This window comes from Petaurus breviceps, unplaced genomic scaffold (assembly GCF_028583685.1).
Source record: "Petaurus breviceps papuanus isolate PSGF00001 unplaced genomic scaffold, PetGlider_PUasm1.0 90845, whole genome shotgun sequence".
NCBI lineage: Eukaryota > Metazoa > Chordata > Mammalia > Diprotodontia > Petauridae > Petaurus > Petaurus breviceps.
In genome coordinates this window covers 10,636,689-10,658,996 of record NW_027187359.1, presented here as the reverse complement: position 1 = coordinate 10,658,996, position 22,308 = coordinate 10,636,689, and the positions used below count along the sequence as shown (strand labels likewise).

The 22,308-nt window shown below is 41.7% G+C and overlaps 1 protein-coding gene across 1 annotated transcript in view; it reads left to right on the top strand.

Moving 5' to 3' along the window:
* Window positions 1-22,308, top strand: part of ALK (ALK receptor tyrosine kinase) — a 1,085,901-nt gene that overhangs the window by 885,740 nt on the left and 177,853 nt on the right. The window contains exons 7-8 of the mRNA XM_069072137.1: window positions 2,782-2,913; window positions 7,903-8,003. Coding sequence (XP_068928238.1) covers window positions 2,782-2,913; window positions 7,903-8,003 — 233 coding nt within the window. The remainder of the gene's footprint in view (window positions 1-2,781; window positions 2,914-7,902; window positions 8,004-22,308) is intronic.

Genomic DNA, 22,308 nt, shown 5'->3' with positions numbered 1-22,308 from the left:
AAATAAAACAGTCCCTGTTCTTCAAGGAACTTATAGTCAATGTGCTCATATATAGGTATATGCAAAATAGATATAAGCTTCTGAGGGTTGGTCGGTGGTCCTAGCATTTTAAAGGGATCAGGAAAGCTCTTTGTAAGCCTATACCTATAGACCATTGTAATTCATTATCTCTGTCCAGCATCCTGATCTAAGTGACTAGTGACCCCAGGGCAATGGACAATTTCATACATTTGTACATTTCTGCCTTTCGAAAAGGCAGCCAAGTGATGCATGCAGTAGATAGAGTGTTAGGCTTGGAGTCAGGAAGACCTGAATTCAAATCCAACCTCAGATACTTTCTAGCTGTGTGACCCTGGATACTAAACCTTTCTCAGTCTCAATTGCTTCGTCTGTAACATAAGGATAGATATTAATAGTACCAACTTCCCAGGGTTATTGCAAGAATGAAATAAGATAATATTTGTAAGATGTTTTGTAGGGGACAGCTAGGTGGTGCAGTGAATAGAGCACTGGCCCTGGAATCAGGAGGACCTGAGTTCAAAGCCAGGCTCAGACACTTAACACAAAAACTAGCCGTGTGACCTTGGGCAAGTTGCTTAACCCCAATTGCCCTCCAAAAAAGAAAAAAGAAAAGAAATTCACATTAAAAAAAAAAAAAAGATGTTTTGTAAACCTTAAATTGCTATGTAGTGGGGCGGCTAGGTGGCGCAGTGAGTAAAGTGCCGGCCTCAGAGTCAGGAGGACCCAAGTTCAGTTCTGGCCTCAAACACTTAACACCCACACACACACCCACACACACACACACACACACACACACACATACACACACACAAACTAGCTGTGTCACCTCGGGCAAGTTATTTAACCCCAATTGCCCTCCAAAAAGGAAAAAAAAAAATTGCTACATAGATGCTAGTTGTCATTATTCGAAGTATTTTCATTTTCATTCATTTCATATACATTTCTCATTGTGTTGTTTGATCCTCACAATAACTTTACAAGTTAACTAGGGCAGGTTGTAGTATACCCATTTTGCAAATGAGAATACTGAGGTTTGGAGAGACAGTCACATGACTAGCAAGTGGCAGATTCCAGGTGAGACACCAGATCTCCTAATGCTGATATTTGTGTCCCAGAAGATAGGGTGCATTCTTGGAACCCACATCCCAAGCAGAAGGCAGTCAGCTGGCTAAACTAGAAAGAAAGGGGAGCCTTGGCTCAGCCTCCTTTTCCCTTCTCCCAAGAGCCCCAGCTCTCCTACTGGATAGGCATCCTGTAAGGCTTGCCTGGCAAAGCTCTATATTTGAAAAAGCATATCACAGCAGGGGTTCCTTCCAGCTACCAGTTAGCTGCTGCAAAGTGAAGTAGATTGGGGACTCCTCAAGGGGGAATAAAAAATAAAACAGAAAGCTTTCTTCCTTTACTGTTGGATTTTTCATCAGAGGAACTTCACACAGGGCTCAGGGAGGAAATGATTTCTTCAGTGGGATATAAATGGGAAGAGATGTTCAAAGTCAGTGACAACTTGTTTTAATTTATGATTATGCCTCTGTGTGAAAAGCCCAGGAAAAAACAGGGCAGGAGGTTGGGGAGGATGAGCAATAATTCACTGAAGCACTGTCACAGCCAGGAAGAGAGAGGGCCCCTCCCTGTCAGGAGGTAGCAGACAGAAAAGGGGTGCTTTGGGTTAACCTGCCTTTCTGGGTGGAGGAATATGGTTCCATTCCTCCTGTTGGATGGAGCCCATTCTTCGGCAGCTTGGCCTTACTGCTACCTCCCGGACTGACTGTATTGAGATCAGGATCCGTCCCAGAGCCTATGACTAAGGGAGCATGTGAATAGGTTGACACAAACATTTTACAGGTACACACTTCTCAAAGTCAGCCCTTCAGCTCATAGTTCATAGATCCAGGGCTGGAAAGGTCCTTTAAGGTCATTTAGTCCAACAGGATCATTTCACAGACGAGGAAGCTGAGGTCCAGATAAGGGAAATTACTTGCTTTATGTCATCGTGGAAGAGCCGCCATTGAAATCCAGGGTCCCACCTGCACCCTGCTAGGTTACAGGAAGAAGACATCTATATGGGTCTCACCTTATGATACTGGGCCCAGGGAGCGTCTGAGAAGGAACAAAGGATTATGGTAGTTTCTTTGCAGGGCTAGCTTTCCAATTAGGCAGAGTAGGATGTCTCTTCTGGGGAATGATCAGAAGCAAGCCAGTGAGGGGTTTCCCACTGAAAAACACTTTTCCTATTTGCCCATCATGGTACCTGGAATTCTACAGTTAGTCCACTCATTTCTTTGAATTTCCTTGAAGTTCTGTTTTAAAATGCAGACGCCTGGTAAACTCTCCAGTGCCTCCCAATAGGCACTTAGTAAATGCTTGTTAAATGGGTGAATGTGTAAAGAAATGAATCAATAATACCAGAAAGTCACTAGCAGCTTTGTGGGAATTAGACTATGAAATGCCTTTCTTCCCAAATAGGAAGGACTAAGATATCATGAAGAGACAGCTAGTGTTTGCTCATCCAGTACTTATCATAGTGCAGTACACAGAGTAGAGGAATGAATGGATGAAGAAACGAGGATTTAAGTATTTGTTATGTCTAAAACACTGTGCTAAGCAGCAAGATACAGAGAGAAACACAAGACAGTCCTTGCTCTCAAGATGTTTGCATTCTCATAGAAGATAACTTAATAATAGCATTATTAATTCCTGCTAAACATGGATTTAATCAGAATTTGGAATTGCATTGACTGTATCTCTACTTTCTCCTTACAGAAAATCTCCCAACTGGATTTTATTGTGACTTTGAGGATGGAGACTGTGGTTGGACTCAAGGCATGGCCATGGCCCATGCTCCCCAGTGGCAGGTGGGGATCTTGGAGGATGCCCCGCTTCTGAATCACCAAGGTACTGTTCCCTTACACCCACATTCCTACCCAATGTCCTTCCCCACAAGAGCCCTATCATACCATGAGGTAAAGGGCAGGGAACGAGAAATCAAAGCTAGAGCTAGAGAATCTCATAACTTAGATAATGGGGCTAGCTCAGGTCCAGATAAGCAAAATTTTGCCTTTAGAACTCCTTCACTTAAATCAAAGTCAACCAAGTCATGTCGTCATTTCCCTGATGCCAAGGTCCTCTTTGAAAATGAAGGACAAACACAACCTGTAAGGAGACCAAGCTGCCTGAATGGGGCTCTAGCTAGTTGGATAACTCAGCTCACCCTCTCCCTCTCCTCCCTCTTTCCCTCCTTCTCCCCCACAAGGGGTTTGCTGGCTAGATTCCTTTCTTCTCTCTCTCTCTCTGTGTCTCTCTGTCTCTCTCTCTGTGTCTGTCTCTCTGTCTCTCTCTGTGTCTTTCTCTGTGTCTCTCTCTGTCTCTCTGTCTGTCTCTCTCTGTCTGTCGCTGTCTCTGTCTGTCTGTCTTTCTCTCTCTCCTTTCACAAAACCTTCATTCTGAAGCTCATAGATTGGACTACAATAGCTCCCTGCCCAAGCTGCACTTAATGACTGTATTTTGGGCCCTCCAGAATTACACTGACTGTTTATGGTAAAAACTGTTTCTCTTTGAAACAGCAACCCTGAGGGTCTTCCCTTCCCAGTTTGATTTTTTTCTAATTAAAGGGGCCATCCCTTGATTCACCTTTTCAAGAAGCCTATTCACTGAAAAGGCATTACCTCACTCTAAGTGAGTATGTGAAAAGGCCTTAGCCTAAAATGGCCAGGATCTCCCATTGCATCCTGGGCCATCTCCAGTCGTCCTGATGAATATCTGGTCACTGGACCCAGATGGCTCTGGAGGAGAAAGTGAGTCTGGTGACCTACACAGTCCTCATTCACTCAAATCAAAGTCAACTGCGAGTCATGTCATCACTTCCCTTCAAAAACAAAGGACGAACACAACAACAGCCTGTGTGATTCCTGCTTATTCCTTTGACTCACTTCTGGCCTAAAGAATCATCTGATTGATTCACAGGTGTTCCTGATCTTTGCTGAAGGAAAAACTTGACAAGGATAGGGACATAGGAATTAACTGAAAGATAAACTAGACTGAGATTTCTGGGCATGGGAAGACTGGAGTATAGGAAGGCTGTGTACTATTCGTTCAGTATCCTGTGTCTTGCCTTGGGAATGAGACATCCGATCTGGAACCCCCCCATTCCCAGGGAGAGTTAGCGCCATGCTTCTAAGCCCCTCTACCTTTTCAAGCTCTTAAAAGCCTAAAGCTTAGTGCCAGGATCATAGAAACTGAGTCAGAAGAGACCACAGAGTTCAGCTGGTCCAACCAATACCTGGACAGGCATCCTTACACACCCAAAAAGTGACTATCCAAAACTTCACTTAAAGATTTTTAACAAGGAGAAATTCCCATGCAAAGAACAGGACTTAATAAAGGCTTATAGAACAACACTGAACCAAACTCATGAACTCTCCAGGCAGCCCATCCCACTTTTGGACACATTATTTCTTGAGAAGTATTTCCTGACAAGCCAAAAACTGTCTCTGAAACTTCCACCCATTGCTTTTAGGGACATCCTCTAAAGGCCAAACAGAAAAACGCCTAATCCACCATCCACATGGCTCACATAAGTGTGGATCCTGTCTCTGCCACTTACTACCTATGTGACCTTGGTCTGGTCTCTGATGGTCTCAGAAGTCTCTCCTAGCTTTGAGTATATAATCCCATGATCCTTCACCATCCTGTTGGGCCCAGTGTGAACTAATAGAGAGTGAAATGAGCAGGACCAGGAGAACAATTTGTCCAATGCCAACCATATGGTAAAGACAAACAACTCTGAATAACTTAGGAAGTCTGATTAGTGTAATGACCAACCAGAGAACTCACAGATGAATGTACTGCCTGCATCCTGATAGAGATGTGAAGAACTCAGAAACATGTTTATTTGAACACAACCAATGCAGACATTTGTTGTATTTGACGATATGCATTTGTTACATGGGTTTTGTTGTTTTTTTCTTTCTCAATGCAGAGAAGGGGAGGGGAGAAACAGACAGATTTTGCTGATTGGGAAAAAAAAGAACTTTTAACTTTTTTAAGTCTTCTGTAATAGTTAATCTCACCTGCTTTCTAAATAAAAGCAAAGGGCTGCCACAGAACTAATTTAGTAGGACCTGACAGATGGTTATGGCATACTCTAACATGGGTCAGGAACTTGCAACCTCGAGGACATATATGGCCCTCTAGATCCTCAAGTGCAGCCCTTCTTTGACTGAATCTAGGTCCTCAAATTCAGTCCTTTGACTGAATCAGTCAAAGGGTCACACTTGAGGACCTAGAGGACCACATGTAGCCTGAGGCTGTAGGTTCCCCACCCCTGCTTAGGTCATTAGGGCTTTTCTGCCATTGTCCTGGGAGGTGAGTGAAATTGAGGGCTTCCATTGCAAAACCATGGTAAGACCTAAAGCCCTCCCAAGTACAAAAGAAAAATTCCTTACTGAGAACAAGTCTCCAGGCCTGAGCTCACCCTTCTTTCCTCAGCATCTGCATTTTTTTCCTCCTTGGGATAAAAGGAGGAATATTGCCTCTAGATTTAGCAACCTGTAATTTCTCACTGGTTAACTTCTTACAGAAATCCCTCCCTTTGCAGAAATGACAGCAGAGAATAGGATCAGGTATTTACAGCTGGAGGTGACCCTATAGGTCATCAGTAAGAAGGTACCAACATCCTCATTTTACATAGAATTTAAATGATTTGCCCTAGATAGCACAAGTAGTAAATGGCAGAGTCAGGATTTGAATCCAGCTCCTCTAATTCCGAATCCTATTCTCTTTCCACTATACTATGCTTTTTGAAAACTATAATTCTCATAATGGTGGTGTTTTTTTAAATATAATAATAAAAATGTGTAAGTTCTTCAAGGTATTGATTTCTGTTCTTGTGTTAGTAGTGTTTACTTAGCACAGTACCTGGTCCATATACAAATGCTTATTGATTAGTTGATTAATATTAATAATTAATATTGTAATGACATTTAATAGAAATATGTAGCATAGTATGATAATTATAATAAATGTGTAAAATAAAGACATCCAGATAACCCATTTGCCTCCTTTAAATATATGGAAAGTTTATTCTTAGTCTCCAAAGATTCCCAAGCTAAAATGTCTGTATACATCAGAAGCAGTTAGGTTTTTGCTAAAGTAATCCCCAACTACCCTGAGGGAGAGAGAGAAAGAACTGAGGAACTCTTTACTCTTCAGGAACTCGTTACTCAGAATGTGAATTCGGCTGTATGTGGATTAGCCCGACCCTCTTGCTTCAGTTCATGTCTCTCAGCTCTGCTGTGAGACTAGATGGTATCTCTGACAGAAGATAGAGAGAAAACAGAACTCTAGTTCTCATAGAATCTTCCAACTGAAAAAGCCTAAGAAGTTATTTAGTCAATCTCCCATTCATTCAGTCAGTCCATCAGCAAGCCTTTATTCAGCAGTTACTGTGTGCCAAGCTCTGTGCTAAGCCCTGGGGATGCAAAAAAAGGCAAAAAGCATGGTGCCTGACCTTAAGGAGCCCACAGTCCCAATGGAATGCACAAATGGCTGTGTACAAACAAGATATATGCAGGATTCAAAAAGGTGGCCCCTTTTGTGGCATCAATGACAGATGGCCCTTCCAGACTCTCTTTTCCACCTGTATGACCCTGTATTTTCCACCTGTATGACCCTGGGCGAGTCACTTAATTCTTCTAGGTCTCAATTTCATCATCTGTAAAATGATGAGGTTAGACTAGATGGATGGTCTGTAAGGTCTCTGCCAGTTCTCAATCTATGACATCTGTGGGCCTCAGTTTCCTTCTCTGTAAAATGAGAGGTGTTGAGCTCAATGACTCAAGATCCATTCCTGCTCTAAATGCTTTGACCAGTGCCAGGTGAAATCTTACCCATCCTTTATATGTGACAGGTTGAGCAGATCCATACCAACCTCTTCCATATAGTATTTCCCAGTCCTTCCCTTTCCCAATCATGAAATGATCCCACTCTCCTGAACTCACATTGCACTCTGTGCTTCCCTCATGATGTATAAACTCAGGTATTTTCACATTCCATTTTTATTTATGCTTATTTGTTTACCCACCTTAGCCCAAATCCACTAAGCTATAAGCTCTTTGAAGGCAAAAACTGTATATTTCTCTAGCTAACTATCTCATTGCTTAGCACGTACTATATATGTATAAATGTGTGATGAATTGAAGAATCATGCTTTTTGATTTTTTATCAAAAACTTTATTAAGTACACAAGATTTTTCATATCATAAAGTTGTCAGATGTTGATCAGAAAATATTCAAATAAGTAATTTAAGACCCTTGGTTCTATTTATTACAACCAAGCTTTATTCTTGCTATAGTTTTTTAATAATATTTAATCTTTCCCCAGTTACATGTAAAAATAAATTTTAACATTTTTTAAAGTTTTGAGCTCCAAATTCTCTCTCTCCTTCCCTACCCTATAGCTTCGCTGAGACAGTAAGCAGTCTAATATAGGTTATACTGGTGCAATCATGTAAAAACCTTTCCATATTAGTATTTTTTTGCAAGAAGACTCAAAAAAGAAAGAAAGAAAGAAAGGGAGGGAGGGAGGGAGAAAGGGAGAGAAGGGGAGACAAAGAAAGGAAGAAAGAAAGAGAAAGAAAGAAAGAAAGAAAGAAAGAAAGAAAGAAAGAAAGAAAGAAAGAAAGAAAGAAAGAAAGAAAGAAAGAAAGAAAGAAAGAAAGAAAGAAAGAAAGAAAGAAAGAAAGAAAAAGAAAGGAAGGAAGGAAGGAAGGAAGGAAGGAAGGAAGGAAGGAAGGAAGGAAGGAAGAAAGAAAGAAAGAGTTTCAGTCTGTATTCAGACTTGCTTTTCTATTCTTGATAAAAATCTCTTGCTTCCTCTCCCCACAGGCTACACAATGCTGTTTAACACTAGCAAGGCTAGCCCAACAGAAACTGTGGTCCTGACCAGTATCATGTTTCCTGCACCAATGAAGAACTCTCCTTGTGAAGTAAGTCCCAGCATTTCCCCATTTCTCTGTCTCTAATTCTCAAACAATGGTTTTCACAAAAATAATGGCCTCCAGGCAAAGGCTGGGTAGGGCCATCCTCCTGAGAAGAGAAGGAGGACCTTCTTCTAAAGAGAGCTCATCCACTTGGTAGAGGTCTGCAATGACTTTTGGTCAGTCCTGGCTCCAGACACTATGTTCCCCAGCCCTATTTCAATACCATATAATCAACTAATTTCATCTCTCTGGGTTTCAGTTTTTTATCTGTAGAATGAGGGATGTCAGACTAGAAAAATAGTCTCCCAGATTCCTTCCAGCTCTGATCTATGACTATGGGGTCATAACAGCAGCACTGAATTCCTTGGCATTCATAGTAGGTGAATAAATGGATTAAGGAATGAATAAGCATTTATTAAGAATTTACTGTGTGCAAAGCACCACGCTAAATCCTGAAGATATGAATGGAAGAACAAGGCAGTACCTGCTTTCCAGGAGCTCACATTCTAACCAAGGAGACAATATGTATGGAAGGTTTCAGCTGCAGATCAGATGGAAAGGTCCCATGGTCCTTGGGGTATGGTGGAAGAGCAAATAGCCTCTTCTTTCTTGTCATTTCCACTGATGAAATCATCCTAGTGGGTGATGTTGAGCCATGTGACAGTTCCAAGGACTTTGGTGACAAGAGTTTTCATTTTGGAGTCTTCCAAAGGGGTAACTGTAGCTTCTGCAGGAACAGTTACCAAGCTGCATCTCCAGGGAGGCTGCTTCTGGGCATGATGGCTGAGGGCATTGAGCTGGATGCATTGCTATTCCCAAGGCTCTTGGGTTCCTGGTCCTGGCCTATCTCCTTTAAGGTCTTCATGGAGATAATGGTTGAGATGGTGGTGATGGTTTGACTGGCCAGGCACATGCTACCTCCTGCCTCTTCCTCAAGGTGACCTGCTGCCTCAGTCAGGCTGGCCTGTCTGCTGTGTGGGTGGCGGTTGGTGGGTGGGTAAGGCTGACCCCTTCTCCACAGGAGCATCCTCCTCAGATGATAACTGTGAGATGTGGGTTGGAAGCCAGACCAGTGGTTAATAATTGCTTATTGATTAATAAAGGACATGGTCTTTGTAAAGTCTATTTTAGCTGCTCAGAGATCTCTAAAAAAGATCTTCCTAGTACTCAGCGGTGTTTAGGATAACTGATATTATCAAGTAAATAACCTCAGGCTTGGCAGGATGTATCTACTTACCTATACCAAAGAAAATCCCTAAATGCCTCAGCTACTACTTTGGATTTTACTTTGGACCATAGTGCCTTTACTATGGAAAAAGCTTATTAATTGACTGGCTATACCAGAGAAAATCCCTAAATGCCTCAGCTACTACTTTGGATTTTACTTTGGACCATAGCGCCTTTACTATGGAAAAAGCTTATTAATTGACTGGCTTAAGAATGGATGTGCCCTGCTTTATCCACATACAACATATGTGAAATCTAGAATTACACAAAACACAAAGGTGCAGGGGGGAGGTGGAACAGTTGGGTAGGAGAATCAAAGAGATGTGTTACAAAGTAATTCATTTTAAAATTCCTTTTAACATCAGACTCCCCTAATGTTCAGGGAATGGTTTATCAAAACCTGCTTGATACATATCTTTCTCTGAAACATAACCGTGTATTTGAAAGGGTATATTTGAACCCAGAGGGAGTTTTGTGAATGATTCCTTCTGCTGTTGCTGAAGTAACTTAAGACAATGTCTCAGTGACTAGCACAGTGTCTTGCATGTGGGAGGTGCTTAATAAATTCTCATGGATGAATAGAACAGAATTACTGCTTTATAAAGTCAGGCTGAAAGCCACTACTTGCATTAACAGAGGCTAATTTAATTAAGTACCAACCAAATAACCGGCCCCCTTCTGCCCTTTCTGTCTAATGTGGGGTCACATGCCAAAAGTGATGGGAGAAGGAGGACTGAATCCAAAGGGTGGAAACTAGAACAAAGCAAACAGGGCTTTGTCCACGAGGTATCCAAAATTTAGAAAGCATTGACAACATTTCCCCAGGGTGTTTTCTTCCACATCCACTCTGACCACTGCACCCCAGATAAGCTCCTCCCTGTCAGGATCTTCTTCTCCCTTGTCCTAGGGAGCAATCCCTTCCCATTTATCTGTGCCACCATCCCAACCATTGCCCCATCTATCCAGCAGCAGAAGTCTGTTCCTCCTTCAAACAGAAATCCTCAAAGGTATATACCTTTCAGAACTAGACACAACTCAGGCACTCCCTTTCCTAGGCAAAAAAAAAAATCCTAGCTGTAATTCTTTCCTACAAAACTGGCTTGGGAGTTCCCTAAGGATGGGAATGAAGTCTTACACTTTCTCATGTCCTTCACAGCTCCTAATACAGTGTCTCAGGAATAAGTTCTGCTATGGTTTGAAATCTCTCATTCACAAATTACTCCCCTCCCTCCCAAACACTCACCCTGTGTAATGTAATGCCAAGGAAAGGCAACTTCCCAGGTTCAAAATACCAGCATAGGTGCTCTCTATTTTATTCAGTAACAAACCCAGAACAGAGAAGATCAAAACATGACATCATTCCAAATACAGCATTTACTAAGTGTGATTAAATAATCTCCAAGTACTACCCCACCCCAGGACCTTCCAATCATTCAATCAATTACAAAGTCTCTGTTCTAAATACTACTCCACCCCTAGGCTATACCTTCATTAAGTCCACCACAAAACCCCTCTTCTCAAATGGAGATTAGTTTCCAAACATAGGTAAAGTACCTTCATTTGTCAATCACAGAGCACAATAAGGTCAAAAGTTCCCCACCCCTAGGATCACAATTGAATCTACCCCAGAGTTACATCAAGTTTAAACACAGCACTTAATACCCAAATGGAGCTCTTTTCTTCATCTTGACACGAGGCAAGTTCTCAGCAATCTTAGTTCCTGGGGAGACAAGGCTTAGCAAGGCCATAAGATACATTGCCAGTCCCTTCATGAATTTATCCTGTCTGTAGAACAGTCCTAGAACCCCTGAACACATTAGCAAAGCCCTCTCCCAGGATTTCTGTAAACATACAACAAGAAAATCCTTCTTCAGGGCTTCTGAACCAACAGAAAGGCTCCCAGACCCCTGCAACAACAGCACTGTCCTTCACCAGTGGACAGTATTCACTCTGTCTGCAGGACAGTCTCCAGACCCCTGCAACAACAGCACTGTCCCTCACCAGTGGACAGTATTCACTCTCTGTCTGCAGGACAGTCTCAGGGCTTCTTAACCAAATGCCAGGTTCCAGGACTTCTTCAACAAAAGGACAGTCTTTCACCAGTGGACAAATCTGGCAAAATAACATCAAAACAGACAGACAAAGTACCAGCAAAACAGCCATGTCTCCTCAGTCCTTGGCAGCTCAGGGGGCAGGTCTCAAAAGTCCAGGGCAATTCAAAGCGGCCACAAGCAATTCTCTTAGTCTCTCTCTCTCCACGAGGTGCTGCTTCCAAAAAGATCTTCCGCCTCTCTCTAGTGTCTCTCCAAATCTACATCACCAGCTCCTCCCAGTTCAGGACTTTCTTTTCACATCAACAAGCCCATCCCACAGGTGGGATTAACAAACTCTGGGTTTTAACACAATCAATTTGAAAACCAAGCCAATACAGGGGAATCTTTAATTGCCATTACTATCACACCCTGTGATCTGGAAAAATAATATTTATTACCTGAACTGGATCGTCCAGCCGATTATGGGGCTCCCCAGATGGCTTAAAATAGGCATCTTGGAAGAAGGCAACCCTCAGTGCCCATAATAAGTGAATAATGAAGGTTTCTGGATTGATTAAGGTTAATACAACCCAGTATCTTGGCAGACAGGAAATGAACATCGTTGGAAGTATTTATTCTTTCAAATTACTAAGAAGTGGTTTCAATATGGACTTTGTTCTTCAGCGATAATATCAAAGTGAAAAATTATTTGTTGATAATATCAAAGTAAAAAATTGTATGGTGGGTGGGTTGTTTTTCTTGTTTTGGTTTGTTTACTTTCGGAAATCTTTGATGATTTATCAAGTAGCCTTTAAGATGATTAGTAGTTCAACCAGGTGCTTGGGTTTCTGTGTATATGGGGGGTGGGGGGTCCTCTGGGCTATCTCTTCCATTTATGGCCTTTTCTGAAGCTCGGCTCAGCTGACCTAATGAAGAGGAGGGGAACTGAGCTGATTTTATCTAAGCTTTCTGGCTCTTTTGCTTTCAGATTTTCCAACCACATGTCTGGGATTGGTGAGTTTCTAAATACCTATGCTGAGCAAATATTTTCATCCAAAAAAGATTAAATGAATAACCAACATAGAGTCAACATAGAAAGAGGCATTTTAAGACTTGTAGCTCCCCAGGGTTTATTTTGTTTGAAATTTAAAACACAGAAGTCGATCTCCTTGTGACTTGGCTTGAGGCTAGGCGCTGCTATTTGCTATATGACCTTGGGAGTTCTTTCACCTTTCCAGGCCTCACTCTCCACATCTGTAAAATCATGGTTTTGGAATAAATTACCTTTAAGGTCTCTTCCATCTGAAAAAGTCTATGATCCAGTAGATTTACTGTGGCAAAGAAGACTGGAAGTTAAATTCCTGCTTGGAAGCAGACACAGAAGTCATCAGGTACAGCCCAGGCCTTAATGGAAATCCTAATACTCCCCAGGGGTGGCTAGGTGGCATAGCGGATAGAGCACTGGGCCTGGAGTCGAGAAGACTAATTTTCCTGAGTTCAAATGTGGCCTCAGTCACTTATTTTCTGTGTGACCCTAGGCAAGTCACTTAACCCTGTTTGCCTCAGTTTCTTCATCTGTAAAGTGAACTGGAAAAGGAAATGGTAAACCACTCCAGTATCTTTGCCAAGAAAACCCCAAATGGGGTCATAAAGAGTCAGACATGATTGAAATGACTGTAATATAAGGTTCACTATGTACCAGGTACTGTGCAAAAAGCTTCCCAATTATTATCTCATTTGATCCTTATGACAACCCTGGGAAGCAGGTGCTATCTATTTTACAGCTGGAGAAAGGTAGACAAACAGGGGTGAAGTGACTTGCCCAGGTCACACAGCCAGTTAGTGTCTAAGGCTAGATTTGAACTCTGATCTTTCTGGTTCCAGGACTCGTGCTCTATCCACTCCACTGCACCACCTAGCTGCTAGGTGCCTAGTTGGGAAGGAGGGCTCTAGTAGCTCAGGAATCAAGAAAGTCTTTGAGGAAATCAGGGATTCTAAGAGGCAGTGGTGAAGAGGGAGTGTGCTCCAGGCATGGGAGATGACCAATGAACAGACATTGAAACAGAAATGGAGTGTCTACATGAGGAATGAGAAGAAAGTCAGACTGGACCATAGAGAACGTGAAAGGGTATAGTGTGTGTGTGTGTGTGTGTGTGTGTGTGTGTGTGTGTGTGTGTGTGTAAAACCTTTAAAGGTGAATTGAGTTGGGACCAGATTGTGAAGAGCTTTAAATGCCAAGCAGAAGGGTTTATCTGTATTTCTGGAGGTAATAGGGAGGCACTGGAGTTTACTGAGGAGGAGAATAACATGGTCAGACCTGTATGTTAGGAATGTTATTTGGTAGGTGTCTGAAGAATTGATTGGAGTGGGGAGCAACCTGAGGCAGAGAGACCAACTACTATATAAGGCGATTGATAGATTAACCTATATCTTAGTATGGTTCTGTAATGCCAAGCACAAGCATCCTCCAAGGTTCTGATTACAAGCATAGTAAACTCCATTTATTCATAACAAATTAAGGCAAAACATTCACAGAAAATCAAAATACAGAATTCACCATTGAGTGTAACTCAATCATTTAGTAAGTTCTCAATTCACTCACAAAGTACAAAGTCAAAGTACTCTACCCTGGGCAGTACATTCATTTAGTCAATCACAAAGTCTTCTTTCTACTCAATTGGGGATTAGTTTCCAATCATAAACAAAGTACATTTGCTCAGTCACAAAGTACAAAAGTCAAAAGTTTTCCACCCCTGGATCACAACTGAATTACAATATCATCAGTCACCACCAAGCACCCTCTCAAGGGGAAGTGGAGAACACAAAGGCCATCCTGGATCACAACTAGGTTACAATATCATCACAGCATTCAATACCCAAGGAGGGGTCTTTTCTTCATCTTGACCTGAGGCAAGTTCTCAGCAGTTTCTGTTCCTGGGAAGACAAAGCTTAACAAAGACACCACAACATTCATACACATTGCCGGCATCCTCTTTGATTCACCTTCTGCCTCTGAAATCAACCTAGGCTCAACAAGGTCTGAGGCCTCTGTCAACAAACAAATCTGACAAAGTAACGTCAAAACAGACAGACAAAATACCAGCACCACATTCATGCCTCCTCAGTTCTCAGCAGCCCCAGGTGGCAGTTCTCAGAAGTTCTGGGCAGCTCCAACTGGCCCTCAGAAATCTGGGCAACTTGGTCTGGCAGTTCTCTCTCTCTCTCTCTCAACAACTGTGGCCCCCAGAAATTCTCTCTCTCGGCATCCTCATTCCCAGCAGCTCTCTTCTGCCCTCTCTCAGCTTGGGTCTCTCCCTATACACGGCACCGACTCCTCCCACTTCAGCCCCATCTTGTCACATCAACAAATCCATCCCACTGTGGGGTTCAAATTCTATTCCAGGTTTCCAACTGACTATAGGAGGTTTTTTTCCCCAAGCCATAATTGTCTAATTCAAGAGCCCCTCAATGGGGTAGGAAATTACAGGACTCCTCTGGGATCCTTAACTATTTCAAGGTCATGGCAATTCAAGCTGAGATTTGTCAGTCTTCTTGTTCGGGTTTGAAAATTAATAATAGCAGATATGTTATAGCTCTTTAAAGCACATAGAGCACTTACATAGGGCTCTCACAACATCATTGTGAGATGGGTACTATAGTGAAGGTGTTATAATTCCTGTCCTACGGATGAGAAAATTGAAGCTCACACAAGTTAACTGAGGGATGTGGTCACATAGCTCATAAGTGTTAGAGATGGGATCTGGACCCGGGTCTTCCCAATTCCCTGTCTGGCATTCTATTGCACTGTCTCAAAGTGGCAGTCCTTTAATAGGGATAGCATAATGGTAACTTACAGGATCAATCTATGTAATCTATCCCTGCCCTACCCATAGCCTGACCCCAAGAGTTGTGTGATCAACCAATCAGAAGGTGAAAAGACAAATCCCATCCCACCTTCACTGCCATAGCTAGTTGTGAGTCTCATCTCCAGCACAACCACATCAACATATATTCCCCAATACCCAGCTGTCCCATGTTAAGCAAGCTCCCAGCTCCCTTACTTCTGAATGGAAGTCATAACCTAAATGAACCATTACCCACAGTATTTGTTGAAATACCACTGTGAAAACTCTGCCCCTGTCACCCAGGTCACCTCATGGTGTCAGGGAAGGGCTCCCTAGGAGTGCAGACTCTGAACTTGGGGGCAAGTGACCAGTGAGTAAAAGCTCCATCTCCTCCACTTTTTCCGTTTTGGATGAGTCAGAATCACACAGAATGAACAGGCATGGATGGATTGTGATCTGAATCACAGACATCATTTCATTATCTTCTCCCCTCCCCCAGACCCACTCATGTTCCAAACTTTCCTATTACTCTCAAGGGTACTGTCAATCTGTCCAGTCATGAAAATTTTCACCTCAAGGTCATCTTCGATTCCTTACTTCCCCTCACCCCTTATTCACATATGCAGTCAGTTACTAAGTCTTCTTGATTATTCCTCCCCACTCATCTGCTACCCTAAATCAGGTTGTCATTCCTTCCCCTTCCCAACCTAGTACCATAGCCTCCTAACAGGTCCTCTGGCCTAACTGGCCTCAGATCTCTCCCCTTTCTAACCTTCTCTGCAGGTAGCTGCCAAAACAGCTTTGCAGACACTCAGCACTGAGTCCTCTGTTCCATAAGCTCTAATGCCTATTCATTCTAGCATCAAATATCATTTCATTTTAACCTTTTTTCATTTGTAATTTTATGTAAGCTTAATAATATTCATAATAATTAGTATAATATTTCTTATACATAAAGCATAAATAATTAAGTATACTCACATTTGCATGCTCAAAAAAATTTTCCCATAGGGATGGGCAATAAAAAAAATTTTTGAGATGGCTTCTTAAGATAATCACTTGATGAGGATATTGCAGGGGGCATTCTTGATTAAGGTTCAGGTTCAACTTGACAACATTTGGAAATCCCTTCCAACTCTAAAATTCTTGATTCTGTGCCATAGCATTCAACTATGATGTATACTTCAGTGAATCTGTGACCTCATCAATGTGAATATTCCATCTCCTGGAAGAGATTACCACGTAGCCCCACCCTCTGATCCTACATGCATGTAATCCACATTATTCTGTAGCTACTCCACAAAGGGCCTTGTCCAACAGTGGCCAGTCCTTCCTCTGATCTTTTTACAAGTTACCTGTACCAGGAGAGCCCTGGGGCAGCCTGCACTCTCATTAACTGACCAACCCACATCCTTTTCCATTCACATATTTCCTCTGTGGTTTCTTTTCCACCACCTCTTGCACATTGGAAATGTACTGAAGCCTACTTTGAACCCACACTGTGGTGCTGACAGAAAGGCTTTCAGTATCTACTGATCTATCTGTCTACATTTTTGTCTCTACAAGAATAACCTACACACCAACTGAGGGAACAGGACGTTCAATCTCCTCCCTCTGTGATCTTGCACAAGTGATCCCCATATCTGAAATGCACTCCTTTCAGAGCTTCCTTCAGAATGCATCTTAGGGGTCACCTCCTGCAGGAGGCCTTTCCTGAGCCCCTCCTCCCAATTTTTAACAACTTTCACTCTTGAAACTACTTTATATTATTTAGATATCCTTTGCATTTCCTTATCAAGGCACATGTTATAACCCACTCCCCATCCTGGCCAAATATAGATTATGATATGATATGATATGATATGATATGATATGATATGATATGATATGATATGATATGATATGATATGATGTGGTATGGTATGGTATGGTATGGTATGATAATAAATAATATACTTGTCTTTTCAAAAACAAGTACTAATTTGATTTTTTTTTTGTCTTTGGGACTCCAGTGTCTAGTACTGAGCATAACACATAGTAGGTGCTTAATAAATAATGCTTGTTAATTGATTTCTATTGAAGACAAACATTTTCCCCAGGCCAAATTCCCATCATTATGGGGCACAGGCTATTGGGTCTCTCAACATGCTCGGTTCCGCTGTGCACTGCAGAAGGGAGAGCTCTGGGTTGCTGCTGCTGCTTTCCCTTTTCTCAGCCTCCCTCTCCTCAGCCCCACAGGAGCTTCCTCCTCTGCTTTACTCAGTTGCTCACAAGCTGTGAATATCCTTGGCCCAAGCAGAAGCAAGTAAGAGAGTTGTAAGGTTTGTTTTGGTTTTCTTTTTGACCTCCCCCATAAACTATTTTCTGTAGAATACTGGGGCAAGCCCTCACAATACATTTCAGTCCTATTTCATCTTATTCTGAGGTGCTCCAGTTCAAATTATTAAAGTGAACATGGAGGCAGGGGAAGAAGCCTGCCAGGGATGCTGTGAGTTCCTCCACTGGCCCCTGGCAGCCCCTCTCCTGGAGGTCGCTAGCTCCCAGACACACTCGAATGAGTCTGGCTTTGCAGCTGTGAAAAAGAGAGGAAGGAAGAGTACTGAGGCCTGGGCTTTCCACCCCCTGCTCCTTTCCTTCTACTTCTCCAAGAAGCCTGATGCCTCAACAAGCCAGCCCCTCATGGTTTCACGTTCCATTTAATCTGAATGGCCTGACTGTGAAGGGAATAAATTAACTTCTGTTCTCAGGCCAGGACAAGGAGGGGAAGCAGAGAGGGACTTCCCTTATTTTCTCCTCCTGCTCCAAGCTGCTGAAAGTGATTTGTCTTCCAATGCAGCTGCAGATGTGCAGGGGACTCTGGGAATGGGGACTAAGGGAGAGGGAGGGGTCCTGTTCACAGGCTGCCCCCCATCTCCACCCCCAGAGCCCCCTGACTCTGTAATGCTGGTTCTCTTACCTTGTCAGAGCTACAGGAAGGCCCTTGTTCTAACACTGATGTCATTACCAGCATTTTTTAAAATAAAGTTTTAAAAAAATTATTATTTGTTCATATGTGTGTAGCTGATGCTCCACAGAACTGAAGGTAAGCCAGCTGATCCAACTGGCCTTTTCTCATCTGGATTGCCTCCTGGGGGCCCAAGGGAAGCAAAGTCACATTTCCTTTCAGTGAAGTTCCACCAATGGAGCTAAAACATTGTATCGATGAGAATTCTGCTTTGAAGGCAGTTTAATCAATGTAGTCCAAGCCATTCCTTCCATGGGGTCACCACCCTGTAGCTACAGTACAGAGCATTTTTCCTTTTCAGCAACACCATTCCATTGATTTTTAAATTTATATTGCTAGTTCTTGTTTTTATATTACATTCTATTCCAAATATATCCCTACCTCCTATCCTACCCATCAAACTACCCCTTATAGGAAAGATTAAAAATGAGAGAAAAAGAAAAGTAACTGAATAAAACTGATGAAGACATCAAATAAGTCTGGCAGTGTATACAGTGTTCTACACCCATAGTCCCCCACCTCTATAAAGAAGAGTTGTTGTTTTGTTATTGTTCAGTTGTTCAGTTCTGCCAAACTGTCCGCGACCTCACAGGCTTCGTTCTTGTGTTTCCTTGTCAAAGATACAAGAATGGTTTGCCATTTCCTTCTCCAATGTGTCACCATTTTACACATAAGGAACTGAGGGAAATAGGGGTCAAGTGACTTGCCCAGGGTCACATAGCTAGTAAGTGTCTGAGGCCAGATTTGAACTTGAATCTTCCTGATTCCAGACCTGGTGTTCTATCCACTCTCCCAACCTAACTGCCCCATAAAGAAAAGAGGGGAGTACATTATCTCATCTTTTCTCAAGGCCCCAGATTTATCCTTATGATTACACAGCATTAAGTTTGGGGGATTTAATTCTTGTTATAGTCATTGTGCATACCAGGTCCTTCTTCTTTTACTCTGTATCAGCTCATATAAGGTTCCCCATGCTTCTCCAAATTCTCATATTCATCATTTCTTATGGCACACTAATATTTCATCAAATTAATATACCACAATTTGTATGATCATTTCTCAATTCCTAAGGATCTGCTTTTTTTCATGTCTTTGTTATCACAAAAGACCAATACCATGAATATTTTTACATAATTAGGCCTTTTCATCCTGCCTTTGATCTCCTTGGTATACATGCCTAGCAGTGAGATCTTTGAATCAAAGGGTATAGACATTTCAGTCACTTTTTTATAAACATAATCCCAAATTGCTTTCCAGAGTAGTTGAACCATTTCACAGTTCCACCAACTGTATATTAGTGTGAATGAATAATTCAGTGATTATTATGTATCAAGTGTTGAGATTACCACTAGAAATATAAACACAGAAGGAAGATAACTTCTGCCTACAAAGCAATTATATTTTGATATGGGGAGTGGCCAAGTAAGGGTGTTTTGTCTGTGGAGTCATAGGGATGAAGAATGGAATGATAGGTAGGTCAGAAAGGCAATAGTAATTTTGATTTGATTACTAGTTTGTTTTTTTTGGAGGTGGGAAAGCAAGGCAATTGGGTTTAAGTGACTTGCCCAAGGTCACACAGCTAGTAAATGTGTCAAGTGGCTGAATTTGAACTCAGGTGAGGAATACCCACAATACTCAGGCAGAAAATGGCTGGAGTGAAGAAACTTGTTGGTGAGTTCAGAGATGAATAGTTTAGCTTCTCCCAAGCTTGGTCTCTGAAAGTCTGGTTTGGAAGGAGTTGAAAGGAGGTTGGACAGTTTCTCCACTGTCCCTCCAGCACTGACTTCCTATCTTTTGTCATCTTTGATTACTCATAAAGTTCAAAGTGATTAACCCATTATTTTTTAAGAAGGCTTTTCCTTACAATTGTTTTATCCAACATAGATATTGAGGGAACATGAAAACTGTAGTCTTGTAAGGAAAAAAACTTTCATCTTTATTTCTGCTTGTATTTGAATGCTTAACCTATAACAGTAATCTAATATGATAATTAGATAACATAGATTCAGTGTACTATAAAGAAGTTTAAAGTATATCCGCCAAAAGGCTTATAACTTATGGAGCTAAATTGGCCCTAGAAGCCAATCTGGGCAACAGAGTGACTTGTTGTTTGCCAGAGATTTGACTGATGGGGGATATTCTCTAGGGTCTCAGTGTGGAAATCATTTCTAGTCACTTGGAGAAGCAAAGAAAGTACAGAATGTGTACTTTGTTCTTCCCACCCTTGTTCTGGCCTGAGAATAGAAGTTAAATTATTCCCATCACATGGGAACTATTCAAATACATTCAAATTTAAATCAGAATAATAATAAGAGAATAACCACTGTTGTATTGATTGGATTCATTCATACTTATCCTGCATCCCCCCCAGCCCGCAAGAAGATGACTAAATGAGGCTTGAATTGTTAAAAAATAAAGTTTGGGGAGGGAGAGAAATCTTTGGGACATCCACATGAACTTATTAGCTAAGGAATTAAGAGAAACATAGAAAGACTTGTGAGAATAGATGGAGAGTGAAAATGCAGACCCAAGAGAGCAGCATACACAATGACTACAGTAACAAAAATGATAGTAAAAGTTTAATTCAGCTTAAATGAAATGTTCAATCTTGGTTCCAGAGAACCCATGAAGAAATATACTTTCTTCCTCTCAGTAGAGAGATGGAATGCCATAGGGACAGACTATTATGCAGTCAGTTGAGCTTGCTGTGGCCCAAAGTCTTCCTTAAATGGATTTCCTTGTTACAAGAAAAGGTTTGACTGGTCAGCTATCAATATTGAGAAGTCATAGAGATGAAAAAATAATAACAAAATTGTATTTAAAGAATTTGTGAGATTCAGCAATAAAATTCTCTGTAGGTGAAAAGGAGAGAGCCAACTGAAAAACTAAAGTAATAGTTACAGTTGAAATGAAGACTTGAAGTGAAGGGAAAAGTAGAAAACAAGAGGATTCTTCCCCTACTCCATCCTACCTAAATCCTTCTCATATTCCCCATTTGTTTGCTGCTTTGGGGATAGGCAGGAACTAGAGAATGAGCAAAGAGGGAGAAGAGGCTCTTTAGACTTGAGCAGGTCAAACCCTCTGAATCAAACAGCACTGCTATGGCAGGCACACATCCATATCTTCCCAATAAGCAGAATTTTTCATCTCTGGGAAAGTATTAGTTCATTTTATAAAAAGGGAAACAGGCATAAAGATATTAATTAGCTGCACAATTATCAAGGTTAGGATTAGAAGCCAGGTCACCTGATTCCTAGGCCATGGTTCCCTAGGGGTATACAGGCTCTGTGGGATCTAGAATTAAGTCTTAATTCTGATATTTTGCTTTAGTCAGACATAAAATCTATATATATATATATATATATATATAACTATGTAGACATACCTATACAGCTCTCAGAGCCCCAACCAAGTCCTCAGCACTGAACAATCAGAACTTATTTTAGGAATCAGACAGGATTGTGCAAATGGATTGAGTATCTCCAGCGATTTTCCAAGTTGTAGTTGGCATATTATGATGTAGGTCATCATTTTCCAGCTCAGTTCTCCCCATCTGTGCTCACAATGGGTAGGTAATGGAAGAAAATTGTCTATTCCTCCTTCAGACTCCCACATTTGCCCTTTTGTCAAGGCTAAAATCTAACCCACTTAAGATAACAATGGACCAATCCCCTTCAGGCTTCTCACCAGGAATTCCTGATTCCTACTCCCATAGCAGCCAAGAGAAATTCCTTCCATATTTTGTGACTATATATGTGAAGAAGAAATGTAAAGATGACAAATGGCATAGCCCTAGCCCTTAAGAAACCGATGCTTCTTAATAAGAGTATGGATATGAGATGTAAACGAGGGTGTAGACATATGCATCTTCTACCAATCTCATGTTGGATTTCAAAGAACAGTGATACAACCACACCTTTAAGCTAACTATAGGGTTTAGTAAAAGCATATAAGGGACAGCTAGATGGCTCAGTGCACTGAGAGCACTGGGTCTGGAGTAAGGAAGACCTGAGTTCAAATCTGACCTCAGACACTTAATAGCTATGTGATCCTGGACAAGTCACTTAACCTCTGTTTGCCTTAATCCACTGGAGAAGGGAATGGCAAACAACTCCAATATCTTTGTCTTTGTCTATACATTGACGGTATAGTCCATGGGGTTATGAAGAGTCAGACGTGACTGAACAATAACAACAAAAGCA